Consider the following 24,906-nt stretch of genomic DNA (forward strand, 5'->3'; position numbering starts at 1 on the left):
CCTCTCATTACACGGTGGCTGATGGCCTTCACATAATGACCGAGCAGCATCATTTGCGTAGAGTGTCAGTGCTAACAGATAAGTAACACTGCAAGAGACAACCACAGAAATCAGTGTGGGACATACGGCGAACATATGCATTAGGACATTGTGGCATTAATGGGCTATGGCAGTACATGTCCAGCATGAGTGCTTTCACTGAGAACACGACATCATCATTAGCACTTCTCTGAGGCTCATGACCATAGTTATTGGTCTGTAGATGACTGGAAAACCGTTGCCTCGTCAGATGAGTCGCGATTTCAGTTGCTAAGAGCTGATGGTAGGGTTTGAGTGTGGTGCAGACCCTATGAAGTCATGGGCCCTAGCTGTCAACATGACACTGTGCAAGCTGGTGGTCGCTCCATAATTGTGTGGGCTGTTTTTACATGAAATTGACTGGGTCCTCTGGATGTTCAGCAACTTGGAGACTATTTGCAGCCATTCATGGGTGTCATGTTTCCAAACAACAATGGAATTTTTATGGATGAAAATGTGCCACATCATGGGACCACAATTGCTCAAAATTGGTTTGAAGAACATTCTGTACAATTTGAGTAAATGATTTGGCCACCTGGATTGCTCGACATGACTCCCATTGAACATTTATGGGTCATGATCAAGAGGTCAGTTCATGCACAAAATCCTGCACTGATAACAATTTTGCACTTATCGATGACTTGTTGTTGTTGTTGTTGTTGTTGTTGGTGGTGGTGGTGGTGGTGGTGGTGGTGGTCTTCAGTCCTGACACTGGTTTGATGCAGCTCTCCATGCTACTCTATCCTGTGCAAGCTTCTTCATCTCCCAGTACTTACTGCAACCTACATCCATCTAAATCTGCTTATTGTATTCATCTCTTGGTCTCCCTCTACAATTTTTACCCTCCACGCTGCCCTCCAATGCTAAATTTGTGATTCCTTGATGCCTCAGAACGTGTCCTACCAACCAGTCCCTTCTTCTTGTCAACTTGTGCCACAAACTCCTCTTCTCCCCAATTCTATTCAATACCTCCTCATTAGTTATGTGATCTACCCATCTAATCTTCAACATTCTTCTGTAGCACCACATTTCGAAAGCTTCTATTCTCTTCTTGTCTAAACTATTTATCGTCCATGTTTCACTTCCATACATGGCTACACTCCATACAAATATTTTCAGAAACAACTTCCTGACACTTAAATCTATACTCAATGTTAGCAAATTTCTCTTCTTCAGAAACATTTTCCTTGCCATTGCCAGTCTACATTTTATATCCTCTCTACTTTGACCATCATCAGTAATTTTGCTCCCCAAATAGCAAAACTCCTTTACTACTTTAAGTTTCTCATTTCCTAATCTAATTCCCTTAGCATCACCCGACTTAATTCGACTACATTCCATTATCCTCGTTTCGCTTTTGTTGATGTTCATCTTATATCCTCCTTTCAAGACACTGTCCATTCCATTCAACTGCTCTTCTAAGCCCTTTGCTGTCTCTGACAGAATTACAATGTCATCGGCGAACCTCAAAGTTTTTATTTCTTCTCCATGAATTTTAATACCTACTCCAAATTTTTTTTTTGTTTCCTTTACTACTTGCTCAATATACAGATTGAATAACATCGGGGATAGGTTACAACCCTGTCTCACTCCCTTCCTAACCACTGCTTCCGTTTCATGCCCCTCGACTCTTATAACTGCCATCTGGTTCCTGTACAAATTGTAAATAGCCTTTCTCTCCATGTATTTTACCCCTGCCACCTTTAGAATTTGAAAGAGAGTATTCCAGTCAACATGGATATCTATAGAGACAGAATGTCTCAAGATTTCTGTAGGGAACAACTTGTTGACTCCATACTACATCAAGTTGTTGCACGACGCAATGCGAAAGAAGGTCCAACACGACATTAGGAGGTATCCCATGACATTTGTATCTTTAATTTATGTGTGTATTTAGGGATAGTTATAGAGACTACATGTTCATGCCTAACGATTTCTGATGTGCTAATAGTTACTATGATCTTACGTTAGGAAGGTACAAGCCTCTGTGGTACACATTTTATAAATTCAGTAGTGCACATACACAAGTCCGTGGAGTCACAGCAAAGCAGACCTAGAGAATGGCCTCATGGTTAAGGAGGTGTCCTAATCAGGGTATAAAATGTAGGTTAATAGATTTTTAAAGATTATAAATAATTTGGTACATGCAAATGTCTGAGTGAGTATTGTGTACACACAAGGAAAAATTATATTTGTAGGCTGTATCAAGTATGGAATGTAACAGGATGGTGTACAATCTCAGATCAGCTGTGGGCTGTATCAGGAATTCTTATCAACAAAGTAACAAGGCAATGTATTTCAGCTTCACATGTGGCTGCAGCCTGATGTCCAGTATGCAGCGGCCACACACCTCATGATTCTTGTTCACCTGAAGATGGGCTTATAATCGCCTGAAACTAGTTGTGACTGTACTAATAAAACTATTTACAACAGAAGCTATTTTTTACAGCTGTTAACTAAATTTTATGCATACCACAGAGACTGGACACTTTTGTCACAATGAAATGTTCAGATTAGATAAGTCACAATAGGGAATTTGGATGACAGTAGCTTTTTAGATAAAATATTTTTGAAGTGTATTAGCTTTTCATCTGTCAACTGAATATGGAACCTGCTTGCCTGAAGTGTGTAGCTCCCTTGTACCGTACTGGTGAATACAGTTAACTGCCAGGTTATGAAACATGGTTGCTTCACTGTCTTTGGGGAGAATTGGTAAATGGTAGATTGTATTTCTGCTTGGAGAGCTTATCTATCTGAGCAAATTTTCTAAGATGAAGATAAGGATATTACCTCCAAAGCCACCTGTTTTTACCCCCCTTGTAACTGTTGAGTGTAACAATCCAAAAAGGGAAATGTGTTTGATCATTCTCTGCTTATCACTCTCAAATGCCTAGCTCACCAGTTTACTGAGGTTGCACATTTAATAAAATTTACTGACTCTTATGTGTGGAGCAAGTGACAACTGCTTTGAAATTTGTTAACCAAGCATGGCACATGTGTTGCATATAATTTGGAATATTTTGCCATTCAGTATCTGCTTTCACCCCATAATTTCAAATGGTATGACCATGATCCTAATGGTTGGCTATCGGACTATAAAGAGAGAGACCTACTTCAGGTATGATTGCATAGGAAACCCAACTGCAGCCTAATTGTGCTTGACATGATTGTTATCATGTACAACCAAATTGATGATAAGAAATGTAAAGTTCCTCACAAATAAAAGATGACGTCCTTTAATGTAATCTATTTGTCTTCATATGGTGTAAAACATGCCTAACAGTAACACACATTCACACTAACATGACAAATTATAAAAATCATTCATCCAGAAAAAATCATACACAATTCAGTATTCCTGTTCCAACAGAATATATTTCTCTCAATGCATTATCAAACACTTTAGAATTCAACTTCATGTATTTCTGACCCCCTACTCTTCCATTACATGTTCACTTGACTGAGTCTGCCCCACTATTATCGTCATGCCCTTGCTACTAACTCATTTTTCATGCATAATGACAATGCACTATCCACCAGAAAAGGTGGGAACTACGGAAAGTTCTGGAAGTTAAGGCTCACCAACTAACGCCTGCTGCTAGGTAACATTCTGGCAAGGATTTTGGTTATGATATCCTTACACCCCCACCCTTAATTGTTTGACAAAATGTAAATTTTTGCAAAAATAACAGCTCACAGATCCAATGACACATATCTCCCATCTAGATCATAAGACAATATTAAACACTGAAACACCCAACCAAATGTCTGTGACTTTTTCAGCCACTGTCATGAAGGCTGCCTTGCTCAACAGATGTGTTGGATGGGATGGTACCAATATGCTTCATAGGGAAATCTACATGTCAGGGGCATTAAAAAAAATTTTTTCAAGCCCCTGACATGTAAGCTGCACTGTGTGTGCAATATATGTTTTGAATACGTACACAAGTGAAGATGCAGGGAAAAGGCTAGCATATATGTAAATGTACGTGTTTGTCTCTGTGTGTGCTGTATGTGCAGTGTCCCCTCCTAAACCACTGGATCAATTTCAACCAAATTTAGTACACATACCACTTGCTATCTGGGAATCAGCACTGTGCTCCTAGCTCCCATGGGAATGGAGAAATGGGTAAAGGGTGTTTTCAACCCCTGGCAGCTAGACTTTCCTACATGCAAGGTGGACCATAGATACATATAATGAGTCAAAAAGACACCGCAATAGTCAATACAGTATAAGGAAAGTCCTTACAGTTCAGAATGCTTCAGACAGCTTTTAAATGTGAAGTACAATTGACTACGAAATTAAAATGACAGCAATCAGCACAACACCATTTTCTTGATTTGATGGTGCAAAGGCAGTTCCCTTTATTTCATTTACAATTACAGACTGAAATAAAATAAAGACTCCACATATCCTGCACAGGAGATGGGGGGAGGAAGAGGTGGAGGGAGAAAGGGAAGGAGGAGACGTGTGATGTATGTGTGGAATGTGTAAGCAGGCAAAGCCAAGGGGAAAGGCCAGTATTAACATAGCGATCAAAATATTGAGCAATTATGAAACACATAAATATCACACAAATTGAATACATGACAAGCATATAGAAAGATATAATCTGTAAAAAAAACTCTGTAAATATATAGTAGTATATGAATCAAATAATGAAAGGTGAGCCTTTGTGTGATAATGTTGAGTTAGGCATGTTAATCATCCAAAAATACAAATTACATCATGTATTTTCTTAACATACAGCATGTCAGTAGTAAACAAACAAGTGCTCAAATTCTGTTCAACAAATTTGTAGCTGCTACAAGTGTGTAAATAATCAAGATTGGAACATTGTAAGTATAGTGTACATAAATTGCAATTGGTTTTAGATGTACAGTTATCAAACAGTCAATCACCTAAATACAAAAATAATCACCTTTATATTTTTATTTTCATTACATAAATCATGTTAGAATGTTCCGTACCAAAATGATATTAATAAACAAAAATACATAAATAACAACAAATTAGGCATGATAATCTTGTTAGTAGAAGCGTGAACTGTAAGACGAATGAAGAAACAGAAGAAAAACAGTCATTTCTTTTATTAATGTTTTGCACCGTTTAAAACACTGCACTTTACTTACACTTACTGCACTCACAAACACCAGAAGTTCTCATCCAGAATGTGTACACAGACAAGAAAAAAGAATTTCCTGTTTTTTTTATTTTTTTTATTTTTATTTTTTTTAGATTTCCCAGTTAAAATAAAGTTTTTTTCTGGGTGAAAATAAACTATACTCCAGTTGAAAGTACATTTTTTCCATGTTAACTGACAATATACTTTCCCTCAGAGCTGTAAAGCGTATCAGTCTTTGAACGGTAAAAGATGTAGAACTTCCCAGCAAAAAACAACACATTTTTGATAGATCTTATTGCATGGCAACATGTTCAGTGCATACTTTGGTATTACAAAAGTATAAATACAAGATCACCAAATACAGCACGCTAGTTTCTGAACACAGAACACCAACAAATAAGAAGTGCGGTGCCCATGCAGTGATACAGAAACAGAGGCCATAGTAGCACTCTGAATGGCATGGCAGTGAACTTCGAATTCGGAAAAATATGGCGCAATGATATGTATCCTTGCTTCATGAAATACGACTACTAGATTATATTTTTCATCAAGAAAAGCTAACCTTTCACATTTAATACTGGTCCTCAAAAACTTGTGCTGTTTTTTTCTCATTGTGTTGTTAGGCAGGGTCCTAAGAACACAGCTTAAACTGCAGTAGCTGAATATTTCTGACAAGCACAATTATAAATTTCACTTTTGTGCACCAAACATTTTGTGAGATACCTGGCTGAATACATGTTCCTTCGAGCCTTTCGACTTTTCCATACAAAAACTGATTATGTGTGAAATTGCTCAAGAACTCACCTTGCACTTTTTTTGGGATAATTATACTTTTTGCCATCATTATTGCATAATTTGTAATCTATGAAAGAACTACAATAAATATAGAAAACTAACCTTGAAGCTTGGTGTACTCCTTTTAAGATGAACACAAATGTGCCAGTAAGATTTTAAATGAATGCATAAATGGCTGGTATTCTGGCCCTCAAATTTTTGTAATAGGCTGATCCTCAAAGTGTTTAAGTTTTGAAAGAGTCAAACCTCCAGTGATTTAAGAAATTCACTGTACTTTCTCACACATTGTCTTGTGTAAAAGGAAATTTACTTTGAAAGTAATTGCAATATTTTCCCACACCCTATTACAAATGTAAACAGTTGCAGTGTCACACTCATCGAATGCAGCTCTTTACTATGATGCATCACGTAGTCTTTGTTGTAAAGCCTTTGACTCATTTTGCTGTCAGCACTGCACTACACTGTGTTTTGTTTTTGTAAATAGTGCATTTTCTTTGCAACTAAAGTTTTATTTTGGTGTTATTCTCTCGTTTGTGTTATACTGCTGCAGTATTATTCTGCAGTAGCAGACTAAAGTCAAATTATTTGTTAGAGTATCAGTTCTTACCACTCAAAATTATGAATATTTAACTTAAAACTAAAATGACAAAAAATTCCCGGGATCCTAAAATATTCTCTGGTATTTCCCAGATGAAAAAATTCTTGTGCTTTTCTGTTACAGGGAAAGCTGGTGTGTAGGGAAGTTCAGGTAGCAACCTGCCTCTTTATGAACTCATGCTGGTGTTGAACCTCTGCCCCATCACCTGTGTGGCAGTGGCATTGTCACTGTTCTGTAGTAAACTGGGTTGCTCAGTGAGTGGTGAGCACGTCCCTGATCACACGTGGGAGAGGACGCAGCCTGCCTCTGTTGGTGTGGCCAGTAAGCTGATGCTCAGTAGCTACGCACTGGCATCAAATGAATGAGAGGGCATTGCCTTCCCATGGGGATATTTGTGTTTTGGTAGAGCCAGCCGTTGTGGTATGGTGATCTGCTGCTGTCTGCTAGTACGTCTGTTGCCATGCAGCTGATATTATCTCATTCCTCCACTGGGTCTGTGAAACAGTCATGGCACCAACTGGTTGAAGCATGTTGCACTGCTGTCCCCATGTATGTGGAACTCAAATGCTACAAATGTGAATGCACAGGAGATCCACTGGCAGTTTTGCACAGTCCAATTGTTGTAATACTATGTTCCCAGCCTTAATTAGCCCAATACAACTTAATTAAGATACTCCATCTGACTCTTCCTGTCACAATGGCATATTTGTTCTTTAAACTGGCTTCACCTGGGCATTGGTACTGCCGCTTAACATGACAGTTAATGTTTCACAGCTCGTATCTGACGACGGACTCATATGCGTGAAAAGCAACAGCAAATTGGATCAAATCATGATGTTTTCTTCACTGCACTGGCTGTTTACAGCTACCTGTGTAGTGTCATTTTTTCTTCACTAGTCACTTGCTTCATATATCTTGCCAGAGTTTTCTGCCATGTGAGTATTGCACGTACTCATACCTGTCTTTTATATCTGCATTTTCATTTATATGGATTCTTCTTTCTTTGTCATGCCTTTCCTGTAGAGCCATTAAGAGGTTTGTTTGTGTTACCATGCTTTACATTTATTCTGCTATATTGTTCCAAACCACTGGATTTTGCACTTTGCATCATGCACTAAGCAGATTCAGAAGGATGTAGGTTGCAGTAGGTACTGGGAGATGAAGAAGCTTGCACAGGATAGAGTAGCATGGAGAGCTGCATCAAATCAGTCTCAGGACTGAAGACCACAACAACAACAACAACAATCCTCAGTGTCTTCCATCGATTTTTGGGAGTAAACCCATTGCCTTTGTACATCTGTTATTCTCATTTTGGCAGCTTCTAATTATTTCTTTTTGACAGAAAACATTTACTTTAAACAATTCTTTACCCGAAATCTCCCATTTAGTTCCTTTTCCATTTTGTACTTACAGCATGGAGATTTACACCGTGCAACTCTATTAAAGAGTCACTTTTCCTGTATTTGTCACCCATTGTGACGCTGAAAGTTGATGGCTCAAAGGTGCCTAACACCTTCCTATGCAACAGTGCATAAGCATTGCACCCTGTGACATCACCCTCAGGCTCAGTGACACTTTAAACAGCAAGGTGTCTGATGTGTCGGCAGCTGGGCCAACACCTTGTAGATAGAGGTGGCTTAATGCACGCTAGACTAACGCAGACGGGCGTGAAGTACTGGAACAGGATACGTAATTAATGCTATGAAGAAAAGTACGTAGCTGGTATAATACTTATCTTTAATAACTCATTGTGGTACATCGCACAAAGGAGACTTTAATTACAATCACTGTAAGGCTAATGGCGCCTTGCTAGTTCGTAGCCATTAACTTAGCTGAAGGCTATTCTGTCTCTCGGCTAATGAGAGAGAAAGGCTTCGTACGTCTAGTCGCTAGCTCTGTCGTCCGTACAACTGGGCTGAGTTCGAGTCAGTCTCTCGAGACCTGCCTTGTGGTGGCGCTAGGTTTGCGATCACACAGTGGCGACACGCGGGTCCGACATGTACTACAGGACCGCGGCCGATTTAAGCTACCACCTAGGACGTGTGGTGTCTGGCTGTGACACCACAGTGTCAACACATGTGACAAAAATGCCAGAGCTCAGAAGTTCATGTGAGGTGTAAGATTCGTTAATGATGCCAAATTGCTATCCAATTTCACCACAATTCTGCCCAACAACACAGTGGTTGTGTCACATGCTGGAAAGGTCATTATACCTCTCGTAACATACTTCAACCCTTCTTCTGACACCTCTTTGATGGAGATCAGAACTGCAACACCCAGAGTTGAAATCACAGTGTTTTCTTATGTGTGGCCAAGGAAAACCTTTCAGATGTATCATTTCTCAGAACTGACACGAAAAGGCATCAGGATGTAGTGTAAAGGGCATCAATGAAAACACCGCTGTCCTTGGTGTCTTGATTCCCACAGATTTTGCAGTCAAAAATGATGGTTCCCAGTGTTATGAACAACAAGATGACATTTTTGACTGCTGACATCCTATGAATGATTTGCCATTTCTATAAGGATGTTGTGGGCCTGGAGCCCCACTGAATATGGTCTGACCCTTTGGAGAGGAGAGCAACTCTCTGTTGTACTCTGCAGTGGAGTGTATGCTGATATGAAACTTCCTGGCAGATTAAAATTGTGTGCAGAACTGAGGTTCAAACTTGGGACATTTGCCTTTCATGGGCAAGTGCTCTACGAACTGAGCTACCCAAGTAAGGTTTACAACCCATCCTCATGGCTCTTCTTTCTCCCAGCACATTCGCTCCTACCTTCCAAACTTGACAGAAGTTCTACTGTGTAACTTAAAACAGTTGTTGACAGTGTTACATGGTACACCTTTCATAACTGAAAGTAATTAAGGTTTCTCATTTGAGGGCTCTTTTGTAGGAAGCACAGTTTTTCTGCATAAGTATACAATGTGTTTTTGCAAGTCACACCTATAATATTGATGAGATAGACTCCCAGTAATGTATAAAACATATATTATGAAAAGGATAGATTGCAACTCATCATAAAGCTGACAGGTTGAATTGTAGACTGGCATGACAAAAAGACAGTAACATATAAGCTTTTTGCCAAAGCCTTCTTCAGAAAAGAAAAAGAAGCAAAACACACACACACACACACACACACACACACACACACACACACACACACACACACACACGACAGCTATTTCCAGAGAGAATGCAACAGAAACACACTGAACAGGAGTAACAATTCAAGGCAGGGCAGGGAACGGTGAGGGATGGCAGGGTACAGGTGGGGAAAGAGGAATCGGCTCTGCCTGGCAGAGCATGCGAGCATTAGTGGTCGGAGGACAGAGTGCCAGGCACAGTGTTGGGAGGCTGTGGAGGAGGGAGGGAGGTAAGAAACGTGAAGCAGAAAGGAGAGAAGTAGAGAAAGGGAAAAGATTTCTGGGTGGGTGGCAGACAGCAGTGCACAATGAGGGTGAGGGGAGACAAATTGTGAGGAAGTGAAAGGACAGAGGGGGTGGAAACAGTTGGGTGGAGGTATGGAGATAATAGGTTCTGTTCCTTGAGTCAAGGATGATTTCAGGAGCAAATAATGTGTTGTAAGAATAACTCCCATCTGTGCAGGTCAGAAAAGCTGGTAGTGGAGGGGAGGATCCAGACGGCCGGGGTTGTGAAGCAGCCATTGGATTCTCCTCTCCACCACCAGCTTTACTGAACTGTGCAGATGGGAATTATCCTTACAATACTTTCTCTGATCCTGGAATCATACTGGTCTTAACCTACGGTAACCTACTGTCCCCAAACCCTCCGACTGATGACCATCGATGTTAAGTCCCATAGTGCTCAGAGCCATTTGAACCCAAACCCTCCACCCAATTGTGTCTGCTCCCTGTCACTTCCTTCACCTGCTCCAATTTTCCTCCCTGCACTCTCATTCTGCACTGTTCCCTGTCAGTCCAACCATTGGGCAGAGCCCCCCTCTCCTTTCTGCTCAACATGTTTCTCCCCCTCTCCCTCCCCCACAGCTTCCCAATGCTGCATCTGCCAGCCCTGTCCTTCCATCTCTAGTCCATGCATGCTCCACCAGGCAGTGCTGTTTCCTCTTCCCCTCACCTGTACTCTGTCACCCTGCCCTGCCCTGCCCTGCCCCGGATTGTTGCTCCCATTCGTTGTGTTTCTGTTGCATTCTGGCCAGAAAGGACAGAGATAGTCTCTCTCTCTCTCTCTCTCTCTCTCTCTCTCTGTGTGTGTGTGTGTGTGTGTGTGTGTGTGTGTGTGTGTGTGTGTGTGTGTGTGTGTGTGTGTGTGTGTGTGCTAGAGAGAGAGAGAGAGAGAGAGAGAGAGAGAGAGAGAGAGAGAGAGAGAGGGGTATGATTGCTTGTGCGGGTGTGTGTGCTTTTTTCTTTTTTTTCCGAAAAAGGCTTTGGTAAAAGTCTTATATGCCACAGTCTTTTTGCGGTGCCTGTCTGCAGCTCAACATGTCATCTTTATGGTGAATAGAAATCTATTGTTTTCATAGTATTGTTGATATTCCAATAAGAACATTGCACTGTTTTGACATACTGAAATTAAGGGTACATTACAGGTGTAACAGATGAACGAACAGCTGAGCAGTATCCAATGGTCACTCTTGACTCTATATATGTCTCCCCATTTCATCGACGATGTGGAGCTGCTACAAAGTTGCTTGAGCATCTTGCTGCAACTCATTGTGATCAAGATATTGCTGTTAGTACGCCTATCTCATCCACAATGAGAAAAGGTAAATTTTCTTGTAATATCAATGATTTACAAATTTTAGTAGAAAGGCAATTAGAAAAATACCATTTATTTGAGTCTTACTTTAAGAGCCAAATATTCTCTTTAAAGAATTCTGTAGGAGATTAATATATTTATAAATGCATATAAAAGTTATTTTACAGCATAGTTTCTCCGACTATCTCAGTATTTTCTTTTGAAAAAAATTTAGTTGCTATTCATGCAATTAAAAAAAGTGCCCTGTGAAATTATTTGGTAAGATTAAAAATGTTCACAAGCTGTTTCGATGTATTAATCATTACAGATGTTTTTTACTCCTCTGCTGTCATGGTGTTTTGATTGATACTTGTACTTACGTAAATAGTATATGTATATTATATGCAATTATACAAGATCTCGTCAGTTATTCTGAATCCTCAGATTTCTATAAATAGTTCGGTCACTGTTTGCAGTAGTGGACCAGACCCTCTTCTCAGATCCAGTCTGCTGTGCTAATTGTTCTTCTTCAATGGGCAGTTGTGCATGGAGCAGTAAGAGAAGCTGTTCTCCTGCTGTCAACAAATCAACAAATACCCAGATGTCAGTTTAAATAATATATTCTTGAACATTATAAACAACATTTCCCATTAACATCTTTCAGAACACCAGATTAGTATTACAAGTGCCTGAAATATGTTCTGTACATGACAGATCATCACCTAAGGTCCAAATAAACACCATTTCATATCTCTTCACAGAGAAGAAGCTGGTCAAGCACTGTTGTGTACAGTGCTATATCATGGGCCGAGCTCATCTTTGGTGTGGCACCATCATGGAGTAAGCAGCCCTACATCACAGCAGGTGGCAATGTTTTAATGCCCACACTGCTTCACTGTATTATTCCATCTCTGCACAGAATTCCCCACATTTCCCACACAGTGGGCTGTCAGGTCTTTTTGTCTCACTTATACATTAAGGAATCTTCCAACATATTTCATCGGGTAAGTTGCACCTACAGAATAGCCTGTGACACTACATATTCTGCCGTTGGGGCAATCACTTACATTGAGCTTTCATCACTTCTTGCTTAACCTATGTCTTTTTAATATTTTTATTATTGTACACACCATATAGCATGCTGAGTCGCAGATAGGCACTATAAAAAGACTGTCACAAAATAAGCTTTCGGCCGAGAAGGCCTTTTTTGAAAATAGACAAAACACACACACAAAACAGTAGTCTCTGGCAGCTGAAGCCAGACTAAAAGCAGCAGCAACAGCACATAATCGGAGAGGCAACTGGGTGGGGCTGAGAAGGAAGCTGAGGCGGAGAAGGAGAAGTTATAGCAGGTGGGGGATGGTAAAGCATTCCTGGGGAGTATCTAGAATGAGGTGAAGAGAAGATAGGGCAGCTAGGTGCAGTCAGGAGGTAACACAGAAGGAGGGGGAGAGGAGAGGGGGAAGTGGAAAAGGAGAGAAGTAAAAAGACTGGGTGCATTGGTCCGATAGACCAGCTTGTAGTGCTGGAATGGGAACAGGGAAGGGACTAGATGGGTGAGGACAATGACTAACAGGGGTTGAGACCATTGGCATGTTTAGACATAGGTCAAAAATGGATTTCATAATTTTAGTGAGACAAGAACAGTACCCAGTGTTGTGGGCAGTGTGCTGTCTTATCAGGCAAGGAAGTATGAGGGTTAAACAAGAAAACCTAGGGTTTCTGCTCAGTAGTAAGGCAAACCTTGGAGCCAAAAAAAAAAAAAAAAATTGAAATTTCTGGAGCGCATAGACTACGGAAAGGGTATCTTTTTCCACTCAAGAATAATGCTGCTGGCTGAAAGTGAAATATTTAGAGACAAAAGCAATCAGTCATTCAGAGCTGTTGGCATATCAGTGCTCTAGGACTGTGCCAAGCCATACTGTGAGTTGTCAGTCACCAAAACTGTGTCCTATTCCGGAAAGAATGTAGCTGGATAAGGAGCCTAGAGTAGTATGGATTTCAACATTTGAAAAGCATGTTCACAATCTGGGCTCCAGCAGAAAGGTACATTCTTGCATAACAACGCATGCAACAGGTGGACGAATGTGGCCGCCCATAGCAGGAATATATGGTAGCTCTCTATATTCCCTAGGAAGGCGTGAAGCTCCTTTGTGGTCGAGGGCAAAGGCACAGATGTAGCAGGAGAGTTGAACCATATCCTACGAGACCTTGAACCATAAATAAACAATAGAAGGTTGGGAAAAAAAACAGATTTCACAAGGTGACACTGTAAGCCTGCAGACTGTAAGACAGAAAACTAATTGCACAGATTGTTCAAGTGATCAGCCATGGAGGAGCCCGAGACAACAATATCATCCAACCTGGGCTGGACATAGTCAGTTGCTGTAAACATTGAAGGTACAAATATTGGATAAAGACCAAAAGGAGTATTCAGAACCAGAAATCGCCGAGACTCTTGTCCACAGGAACGAGCAGATATGCTTCAGCCAAATCAGTTCAGAAAAGTACTGGACGACTTACATTTTTGCCAACAGTTCCTTTTGGCATGGGAGAGGATAAGCATCCATGATCGACTGCACACTGACAGTTATACTGAAGTCGCCACAGTGGTGAGGTTATCCCAACAGCTTCTGAACTACAACCATTGAAGATGACCATTCTCTAGTGATGACAGGTTGCACCAGCCTGTAGAGATTAAGTCTCTCCAATTTAGCTTTCGCTTGATCTTTCAGTTCACCAGATATAGCGTGTGTGCAACAAAAATGAGGTTGAACCATGGATTTCAAAGAATTATGAGCAGAAAAATTCATTTCATACCCTGTAACGTCCAAAAACAAGTCTGTTAGTTCATCACACAATGTTTCCTATCAAGAATATGGTACCTTATCAGACACAAGGTGAACTGCTTCTCTGATAGAAAATCCAAATGCCTGAAATGTGTCCATCCTGAACAAGTTTTCAACACTGACATCAGCAAATATCAAAATACAATGGAACGAACCACTGACTTGTAAGAGGCAGATGCCATAAACTGTCCCAACTGCACAATGTTCTATTTGTTATAACTGACCAGCTTCTGCATGACCAGTTTCAGTGGTGGCAAGACTAAGCACACAGAGGTTTGAGAATTCAATACTGTCACTACATCACCTGTGTTGATCTGTAGCCAGAGCACTTGGTGAAAAAATACTTAACTTGATAAATAACTTGGAAGAAGTCACAAGCATTGACGTCACATAGTTTTTGTCCATGTCCATACCCTGAGCAGCCTCCGGTGAATGAGATATGGAGGCAGTTTGACTTTTCTTCTGGCAAGTATTACAAGGAGCCCAGCATTTAAGAGCATGCCAAACATTTGTGTCAGTCAAAACAGAAAGGACAGTATGGAAACAGAGAATACTGACGCTGGACCTGTGGTGGTCATGGCTGCTGGGGCCAGCCTTGGTCTGCTCAGCACTAGGGCTGCATGTTTATCACCACTGCTGCCATTTCCTCATGCAAGCCACCTGTCGTCCTGGTGAACATATCTTGTCACACTACTGCCACGTCACCCCATGCTTCAGTTTGGTCACCTGCTACCTAAGAAACTTAAAAAGATTGCGGTATTTGCAAAACTTCTGCCAAGAGCAGTTTTCATGGGGTAAATCCTTCTGGCACAATTTCTTATCCGGAGCTAAACAGATAATTGTACCATGCATCATAGAGTCTGCATAAGAATCGTTATGAGCATCAGTAACAAATTAACACTTACGGCTAAGCCTGTGAAGCTTGGTTGCCCAAGCCCTCTATGACTGGTTTGGTTTCTTGTGGCACCGCTGTGACATAAGTTCATTTGTGATGGTAATTGGACAATAAACAGCACTGACACTGTATGTGATACACCTTATGTGGAACCCACGAGAGAAATAAGGCTTTGCACAAATTTGAGTCTATCACACCAAAAGCCAAAAAATGCTGTCTGAGTCCATTTTCATAAGCTTCCCAATGCTTCACTGAATCATCAAACAGAGGAAAATTGGGTGGATAGACTGGTGGTATGATATCCTGCCTGTTAATGGAAGCTGGCAGAGTGGTCACTGCTGATGTAAGTTGTTCACTCAGGACCAGCAGCACAGTGTCCATAATGACTAAACCTGATGAAACCGCACTTAAAGAATGCACACAAGGAAACCATTCCAAACTTGTCACCAGTTGTGTAGAAACAAAGTATTACATGAAACTGATCCAAGTAACACAAACATGGGTTTATTCATTAACCTCTGAGTGTTTCATGACTCCACATATAACAGAAGGTGCAATATGTAAAAGAACTGATGTGAGTGACACCAACTAACAGAAGATAGTGAGAGTGAGCCAGTGCTGCTCCACGGGTATCTAGGTGCAAGTCACCTGTAGACAGTGCGGTGGAGGCCATGCCGTGTGCATGCTTCCTACAGATGGCCTCTAATGGCCGTCCTGCACAAATACAGTTGTGGTTGATTAAGCACACACCACAGCTTCTGTAGTGCACATGCACTAGTAGCAGGATACAACAGAAATATTCTCATAAACTGTATATTACAGGTTTAATATTGGCTGCCTTAATAGTATAGAGTTTTACATATTTTGACCAGCACTCTACAACACGAAAATATATTTAACACCCCTTCTTCCTTCTGAAAGGGATCAAAATAAATTGGCTGCTGTCAAATCATATATGACTTAGGTATTATTGGGTACCACTTGCATCTTGTCCCAGAATTATTTTCCTTTACTTTTGGCACATTCTATAAGATGTACTTACATTTGTCACCTTTCTACTTAAGTTCTTAAAATAGTAAAACTTTATGATATATTCAATATATTTCCTGATACCAAAACATCCATATCTGTTGTGTATATACCATACTAAGTTGGATTCTATCTGGTAGGGGATACATAATTGCCAGGGATTGGTATTTTTATCATTACTCCAAAACAAAACATTGTCATAAGTTTGTTTATGTACTTGGTAAAGCTTGTAGTAATGACAATTGTTCATTTAAGTATGTATCATTTGATATATCGTGTCTATGATTTTCATAAACTCATCATTAGTGTAGCTACACTTCATGAAATTCACTGCAAAGATGGACCCAGGTCCTTCAGATTTTGTTGCTGTACTCATCCCTAAAGGGCAGGTGTGGTATTATATTGCGATATGTAGTGATATCTATTTATCATTGTCTTTGAACTTCACGCTAATGTTTAAAATTTTTGTACATTCCAAACTATCACTTGTTCCTTTTCTGTGGCTGTATAATTAACTTTGTGTTTATGTAAGGTTCAGCTGGCAAATGCTGTGGTACTGTGAGTACCTAACTCTTGGTCCCAGTCACCTTCAAATAATTTGCAAGTGATTCCATAATCTGATGCACCTTTAGTAAACTTTAAAGTTTCATTCATTTTTGGATGCTTCAGTGTAGGGACCTTGACTAATGCTTGTTAATATTACCAAAATTCTCTGAAGTTTTTTTATCCCATTCCCAAACTGCTCTGTATTTTAATGAAGCCAGAAGTCTTGGCTCATTCAATGGTTGTCTTTTTATGAATCATCTGTAGAATCTGGCTAGCCCTAGAAACGAGCACAACTGTTTCACATTTTGAGGTTCTGGACATTCTTTTAATACGCTTATTCTATTGGGGTTGGGTTGTATACATTCTGCTCCCACAATGTGTCCTATAAATTTAAGTTCACTTCTTCCATAGTGTGATTTAGATAACTTGATAGTAATACTCTTTCTGTAGAGACTACTTAAAATCCTGGTAAGGAAATTACAAAGTTCATTCCACATTTTTACAATTAACAACATATGATCAACATAAATTATCAGATCTTGCAATAACTTATTACCTACGGCTTCATCAAGTGCTCTAGTGAACACTGATACTGAAATATTTAAACCAAATGGTAGTATTTTAAATTGGTATGATTTTCCTTCAAACAGGAAGGCACTAACCAGTCTGGAATCTTCATGTAATGTCATCTGCCCTTAGCTACAATGAGATCTATTGAACTGAAATATTGTGTGTTTTCAAACTTATACAACAATTCCTCAGTGCACACTGGGTGAGCATGTTTTGTATTGATATGTTTATTCAACACTCGTGGTTCTAGAACTAACGGTATGCCTCCTGTGGCTTTTTGCACAACTAGTAATGGACTCTTACACAGACTCTTGCTTCTTTAAATTATTCCATTAGCTACTGTTTTACAAATTTCCTCCTGTACTACTAATTGCAAATTTAAAAGAACAGGCTATAGTTTACAAAAGAAAGGTGTACTACCTTCCATCTTTAGTTTACACATGTAATCACCAAGTACTCCAGGATTATCCAAAAGTACCTCTTGGTATTTGGACAATATCCGGAATAACCCTTGTTTCTGTACATCATTTAACATCTTCGACTCCTGAGGTTTTTCTGTTATTTGTTCCATGGATTCACTCTCACCAAATAAATGTTTTTTGCTGATTAATTCTGTATATGCCACTAATCATCAAGAGTTCTCTCCCCTGATTACTTTTAACAATACCTTATCCGTGGAATTTCCAGAGTATCACGATGCTTCTTTGTTCCTGAAATCTAAGTTATCAGCCAGTTAATGCTTAAATTTATGTGAAACACTACTAATAAAGTTTGCAGGAAACAACAATCACCAATTTTGATTGGTAATCTTTTTTCCTGTTTAATTACTTTTCATTTGATGCCAGTTATTCCTACTATACAGACTCCTGTTGCTGGGAATATTGGTGGGCCACAGTTTGGTTGGTACATCACTACCTGTGTCTATGTGTAAGTCAATTTTACTGTTCAAAATATCTCCTGCTGCTGTTTATGTGGTTCTTCCTTCTCTGTAACTTCCTGTAAAAGTCACTCTTTTGTTGGTATCTTGTGTGTGAAAGCAATGAGTTTCTTACATAAGGTCCTAACTGTTGCACTACAGTGTTCCAGCTCCTGACCTCAGTCTCTAAACTCATAATACACCCTCTGTGTTTGCAGCCTGGTTGGGTACAAACATGTGTGATGTCATATTTTGTTGTTCTTGCTTTCTTTTATTATTCCTTTGGTGTGCAACATCATTGACCCTACAAAAACCAGTTTCTCTCTCTCTCTCTCTCTCTCTCTCTCTCTCTCTCTCTCTCTCTCCCTCTCCCTCTCTTTCTTTCTTTCTTTTTTGAAAATCTATTTGAGTGTCAGTTGTTCTCATGTGCCTCTTGATACCTATTGTCCCCTGACATGAATTTCCCCCTTTCCATATTTAAAGTGTCTAAACTTTCAATGAAAGATGAAAGATCGTTTACTGTTGACCAACCTCTGAACCATATCTCTTTTGTAGCATAATACTTTTAGTAAACGTGTTTCCTGCAACTGGTGATCTCAATACTTAGCCCCAGTCAGATGCCACTCTAATATTTCTTGTAACTCCCCAAAAACTGTTATAATACTGATGGTTTGGTAGTTCCAAAGTTAATTCTTTCTGTGCAGCATGAGATCAATACATTCTTTTAAGTTTTTTGAAAGTCCCTCCACAAATTGAATTCTTCTGAATGTGTGGTATCCCATACAACCACATCCCCTGTCAGGTAATTCAATACAAAATCTATCTTTCTGGAATCCTCCCAACATTGAGGCAGGGTTTGTGAGAGTACTCATAAAAACATGTAGGATATATGTCTTTGTCCTATTCAAATTTAGGGAAGTCGTTTGCTAAATTCATGTTGCTGCCTAACTGAAGTTGTTCTAAGATTTCATTTGATACCCCAATTCTGTTCTGCCATACTCTTTTCTCTAGCTTTGGTTTGTTTTCTCTATTTATTAAATTCTTGTTCTGTCTTCAAAGCATCTTCCTCCAAATGAGATGTGTTAGTGAACATAAAATCTTGTTTGTGATATCTCTGATCAACTGTACCTTTTACTTTTTCCTCCAAACTAGTTCACCAATCTCTAATTATTAAACTCTAATAATTGTTCTTCTGCCTCAGTCCTTACTAAATCACAAATCACAATGTTTCTCAGTTTTCTGTCTGGCCTCCCATCTATAAGAATCCAGTGATGTTTGTGATTCTAAAATTCTATTGCTTGTTTACACTTAATGGAGCCCTACCAGTATTTCTGATGACATTGCATGTGTTATTATTGGCATATAAGCACATATACACAATATTCTCTTAAGAACAATGTTTTTGTTTAACCACAGGCTCTCCCACTTACAGTGTTACCATCATATACAACTCAATATCCTTGGAAACAAATAGTATGTAATACTATTAACTATCACAACATACCACTCAAGCTACTAATAAAATTTGTTTATAACTTTATCAGCTCACTAAATATGTGGGCTGGACTGACGGCAGTGGGTTGTCTAGCATTGGCATCATTGAGTGAAGTCTCATAGTCTCGTAGAACAGATTTCCAGATGGCTAATTGAAGCAGGGATGGCTCCTCATAGACAGCAAGCTGCTCCCACTTCATCATTATCAGCGATTCATATTTCATAATGATTCGCCATGGTCAGAGGCTTTTGCTTTTTTCCAGCTACTAACAAACAATTCTTGACTTCACTTAGTGAAGTAGAAATTTTTTTTTAAAAATATAGTATTGTTATTATCCATTGTCAATGGGCCTCACTCCTTAGTAAAATCTTTATAAATTTTTCAAAATTTTCTTTTTTTGTAATAATTGCTCTCTCTCCACTGCACCACTATTATTTGTGCCTGTCAGTGGGCGCCAAATGTTGCAGCATGGTGATTTGATTGACGCTTGTACTTATGTATGTAGTACATGCAAATGCATACATCATCTTGTCAGATGTTCTGAATACTCACTATTTCTATAAATAATTTGGTGGCCTTTCGCAGTAGTAAACCAGGCCCACTACTGAGTTCTGGTCTGCCATGTTAATCATTCTACTTCACCTGGCAGTTATACATGGAACTGTAAAAGAGGCTGTTCTCCTACTATTGTTACCAAATCAACAAATACCTGGACATTATTCTTCAACATCATAAACAACATTACATTTGTCTGCCATGGTAATCATTCTTCTTCACATGGCAGTTGTGTTTAGAGTTGTAAGAGAGGCTATTCTGCTACTATTGTAACAAAATCAACAAATACCCGGACATCAGTTTAATGTATATATTCTTCAACATCATAGACAACATTACATCATATTAACATCTTTCAGGACACCAGATTAGTGTTACAGTTGCCTGAGCAGACAATATTCAATATGTGACAGATCATCACTCAAGGTCCAGATAAACACTTTTTCATATCTTGACACTGAGAAGAAGCCAATTGTGCATTGTCAACTGTGGCACTATTCAAGGGGGCAAGCTCATCTCTGGCATGACAACATCATGGAGTAAGTGGCCCCACATCATAGCAGGTGCTGGTGTTTCAGCACCTGTACCACTCCTCACACATACAACTTCCATGGACTACTTTGTCTCTGCATACATTTTCCCTCATAGTGAGCTGTCCAGTTCTTTTTTCTAACTTACACATTAAGAAATCTTCTGACATATGTTGTCAGCTAAGTTTAACATTGAGTCCTATTTCCTACAAAACAGCCTGTTACGCTACACTCCCTCTCCGCTATCCCAGGCACTAAATTTAGCATAAGCAAAAAAATTAATAAGACGGTATGGTCAGTGTCTCTGACTGATGTACAGAGTACCTGGCTTCAAGGCCCTTGGTGGGAGAATGATAATAGGATGCACTCAGTCTTGTGAGGCCAATCCAGGAGCTATTTGAATGAGAGGTACGATCTCAAGGTTTGGAAAACCGATAACAGGGAGGAGAGCTGTGTTCTAACCAAATGCATCTCTGTATACAGATTAACATCTGTGATTTTCTAGTCCTTCATTAATATGTACTTTCATGAATATCATAGCTGTGAAAGTCCTCCTTCTTAATGGGATATAAGGAGTGTAATGTATGAATGATTAACATGCAGATTAAGTCCATTGTTAAAAACTTGTGATCAATTTGACTAATGCATGGAATAAATACCAAACTCATGAACTGAGGTGACTGAAAAAGTCTATTGGATGTTAATCTTTAGTAGTTGTGAGATTAGTTTTTAAGACCACACAGCTAAAGCATCATTACAAAATCTGATTTAGAAAACAGGAAGCATTGAATGAAGTTTATTTTGAAGCTGTGATACTTATTGTTGCATTTTCACAAAAAAACTCTGCACCTTATTTACATGGAACAGTTAAAATTAGAGAGATATACTATTATAATTAAATGTTTCCCTGAGACATTTAAGTCTCTTTTTATTATCTATGACAATGATTGACGCAGACAAAATGAATTAAAATTTGTGCTGCAGCCAGGACTTGAAGCCAGGTCTTCTTACTTGCTAGGCAGAAATGCTAACCATTACACCACTACTGTTTACAAAAATTGCAACACCAAGGAGGGAGGATACATTCACCTTTGATGAACTTTCTATCACAGATTAAGTTTGTGACAATACATAAATAATCAGTATTAAAAAACTACATGATTTCTGACTTTGACAATTCAGTGTGGAGTGAAGCACACCAGTGACCCCCTGCCCCATCTCCTTTATTAATATGATCAGTGGCTCTATAACAGTGGCATGAATTTAAACAGGTCCTAGATACACCCCTAAAGAATCTCCTTTCATGCATTTTGTATATGTGTCCAGAAGGTAGCAGTATTGGTTGCTAGAGGGTCATAATGTGTGAGTTGCAGCCAACCATATCCCAGAAATTTTCTTTGAGTGACATTGAAGGTGAACATTGTAAGATGCCCTCTCAATAAAAGGGCAAACCAACATTGACAGATCTGACTACACGTGTATGTCAATTTGCAGAACTTTAAAGGTGGAGGTGCTCACATTAAATAGTTTTTATATTTAGTACTTAGCTGGTTTTATATCTTGGCTTCATTGTCTTCAGAGTATGATTGTAGTCTCCAGATTTTCTTCTGCGATGAAATGTGAAGTTTTTCAGCATTGTAACAGTATGAAGGATCACTAACTATGAAATAATAAACATTTACACCTTTAACTTCAAACAGTGGAAAGTCCAGGATGGAATGTAACAATATTAGAGAAGGAAAGTTGCTACTCACCAATCGCGACTCAGCATCTCCGCTATATGGTGAGTAGCAACTTTCCTTCTGTAATATTGATACACCTTTAACTTCTGTATTTTTAAATACTTCAAATGTTTGGCTGATAAAATAATTTCTATCTGCTCTCAGGAGTTACAAACTCCAACTGAATATGAAACATGACAGCCCTTCTTAAGCCGTTACATATGACATCTTCCTAAAACAACTACTGCTTTTCCCACCAAGCAAGCAAGACCAACAATTTCATTTGTAAGCAACACATCTAAATATGTCTGTCTCTCAAAAAGACAGTATTTAAATTAACTGATAAATATTCTTAACCTAAATTTAGTAGCAAAATTTAGTGGAAAATAAAATGTATACATTTTCATGTTAAATAACTTTGAAATTATTCTACTCACATAAAATGTGACCAACAATGCGTGAAATATTATATGTATGTACAAATAGTTTTGTATGAGGTTATAGGCTTACAAATGAAATTATTGATACCCACTGGTATCGGAGTGTTCAGATGTATATAGACTTGATTATAGCATAACATGCAAGCCAAGAAAACAGTGGTACTTGTCATCTATGAAGAAGGTTTACTCATTTCTCACCACAACAGGCAACACATTGTCAAGAAAAATTATGGCACATAAAGTTTTTCTGCATAAGAGGTAGAACATCAGGTTCTGTGATGTAGCAGCTGTTGTTATCTTGTAGGAATCAATATACTAGATTTTATCCACTGACATTTGACTTTTTTGCACTTTACATTTGTGTGTTACTCCTAAAAAAAAATGCCGGCTGCCAGATTACTATCACCATGGTAGTACATACACTGAAGTGACAAAGTCATGGAATACATCCTACCATTGTGTCTCACCTGCTCTTGCTTGGTGTACTGCAGCAGCTTGACATGGCATGGACTCAACAAATCGTTGGAAGTCCCTGCAGAAATACTGAGCCATGCTGCCTCTACAGCCATCCATAATTGCAAAAGTGTTACCGGTGCAGTAATTTTTGCATGAACTAATCTTTCAGTTACGTCCCATAAATGTTCAATGGGATTCATGTTGGGTGATCTTGGTGGCCAGATCATTCACTTGAACTATCCACAATGTCCTTCAAACAAATCACATGATGCATTGCCACCCATAAAAATTCAATTGTTGTTTGGGAACATGAAGTCCATAAATGGTTGCAGATGGTCTCCAGGTGGCCAAACATAACCACTTCCAGTCAGTGATCAGTTCAGTTTGACCACAAGACCCAGTCCATTCTACGTAAAAAAAAATAGTGCACATCATTATGGAGCAGCTACCGGCTTGCACAGTGACTTGTTGACAACTTGGGTGCATGGCACCATGGGGTGCCACACTCAAGCCCTACCATCAGCTCTTACCAACTTAAATCAGAACTCATCTGACCAGGCCATGGTTTCCCAGTCATCTAGGGTCCAAGCAATACGGTCACGAGTCCAGGAGAGGTGCTGCAGGCAATGTCGTGACATTAACAAAGGCATTCGCATCAGTCATGTGTTGCCATAGCCCATTAATGCCAGCTCTCACTGCAGTGGCCTAACAGATATGTTTGTTGTACAACCCACATTGATTTCTGCAGTTATTTCACACAATATTACTTGTCTGTTAGCACTGACAGCTCTACACAAATGCTGCTACTCTCAGTCATTAAATGAAGGCTGTCAACTACTGCATTGTCCATGGTGAGAGGGAATGCCTGAAATTTGGTATTCTCAACACACTCTTGACACTGTGGCTCTCATAATACTGAATTTCCTAACAATTTCCAAAATGTAAGGTCCCATGTGTCTACTCCAACTACCACAGTGTGTTCAAAGTCTGTTAATTCCCATTGTGCGGCCATAATCGCTTCAGAAATCTTTTTGCATGAATCACGTGACTACAGATGACAGCTCCACCACTGCACTGTTCTTTTATATCTTGTGTACACTATACTGCCAAAGACCTGCCGCAGTGGTAACACCGGTTCCTGTCAGATCACTGAAGTTAAATGCTGTCAGGCTGTGGTAGCACTTGGATGGGTGACCATCCAGTCTGCTAAGCGCTGTTGGCAAGTGGGGTGCATTCAGCCCTTGTGAGGCAAACTGAGGAGATACTTGATTGAGTAGTAGTGGCTCCACTCTTGCAAACTAACATATAGCCAGGAGAGCAATGTGTTGACGACATGCCCCTCAATATCTGCATCCAGTGATGCCTGTGAGCTGAGGATGACACAACAGTTAGTCAGTACCATTGGGCCTTCATGGTCTGTTCAGGTGGAGTTTAGTTTTTAGTTTAGTACACTATATTAGTGCCATCTGCATACATGCACATAGTGTTATCCCACAACGTTTGTCACCACAGTGTATGTGACCTTTACTGTAATACAGCTTGAAATGTGTCTCACCAGAAAACAATACATTTTGCTACTTGGCTCACTAGTG

The 24,906-nt window shown here is 39.5% G+C and overlaps 1 protein-coding gene across 4 annotated transcripts in view; it reads left to right on the forward strand.

The window, feature by feature from the left end:
• The window catches only part of LOC126199373 (protein FAM169B-like), an 89,555-nt gene that overhangs the window by 60,407 nt on the left and 4,242 nt on the right, over positions 1–24,906 (forward strand). For 3 of the 4 annotated variants that reach the window (XM_049936283.1, XM_049936282.1, XM_049936284.1), the window contains one exon: positions 11,164–11,340. The exons of the other annotated variant lie outside the window; for it this stretch is intronic. In XM_049936283.1, coding sequence (XP_049792240.1) covers positions 11,164–11,340 — 177 coding nt within the window. The remainder of the gene's footprint in view (positions 1–11,163; positions 11,341–24,906) is intronic. 4 annotated transcript variants of the gene reach the window in all.

This window comes from Schistocerca nitens, chromosome 8 (assembly GCF_023898315.1).
Source record: "Schistocerca nitens isolate TAMUIC-IGC-003100 chromosome 8, iqSchNite1.1, whole genome shotgun sequence".
Lineage (NCBI taxonomy): Eukaryota > Metazoa > Arthropoda > Insecta > Orthoptera > Acrididae > Schistocerca > Schistocerca nitens.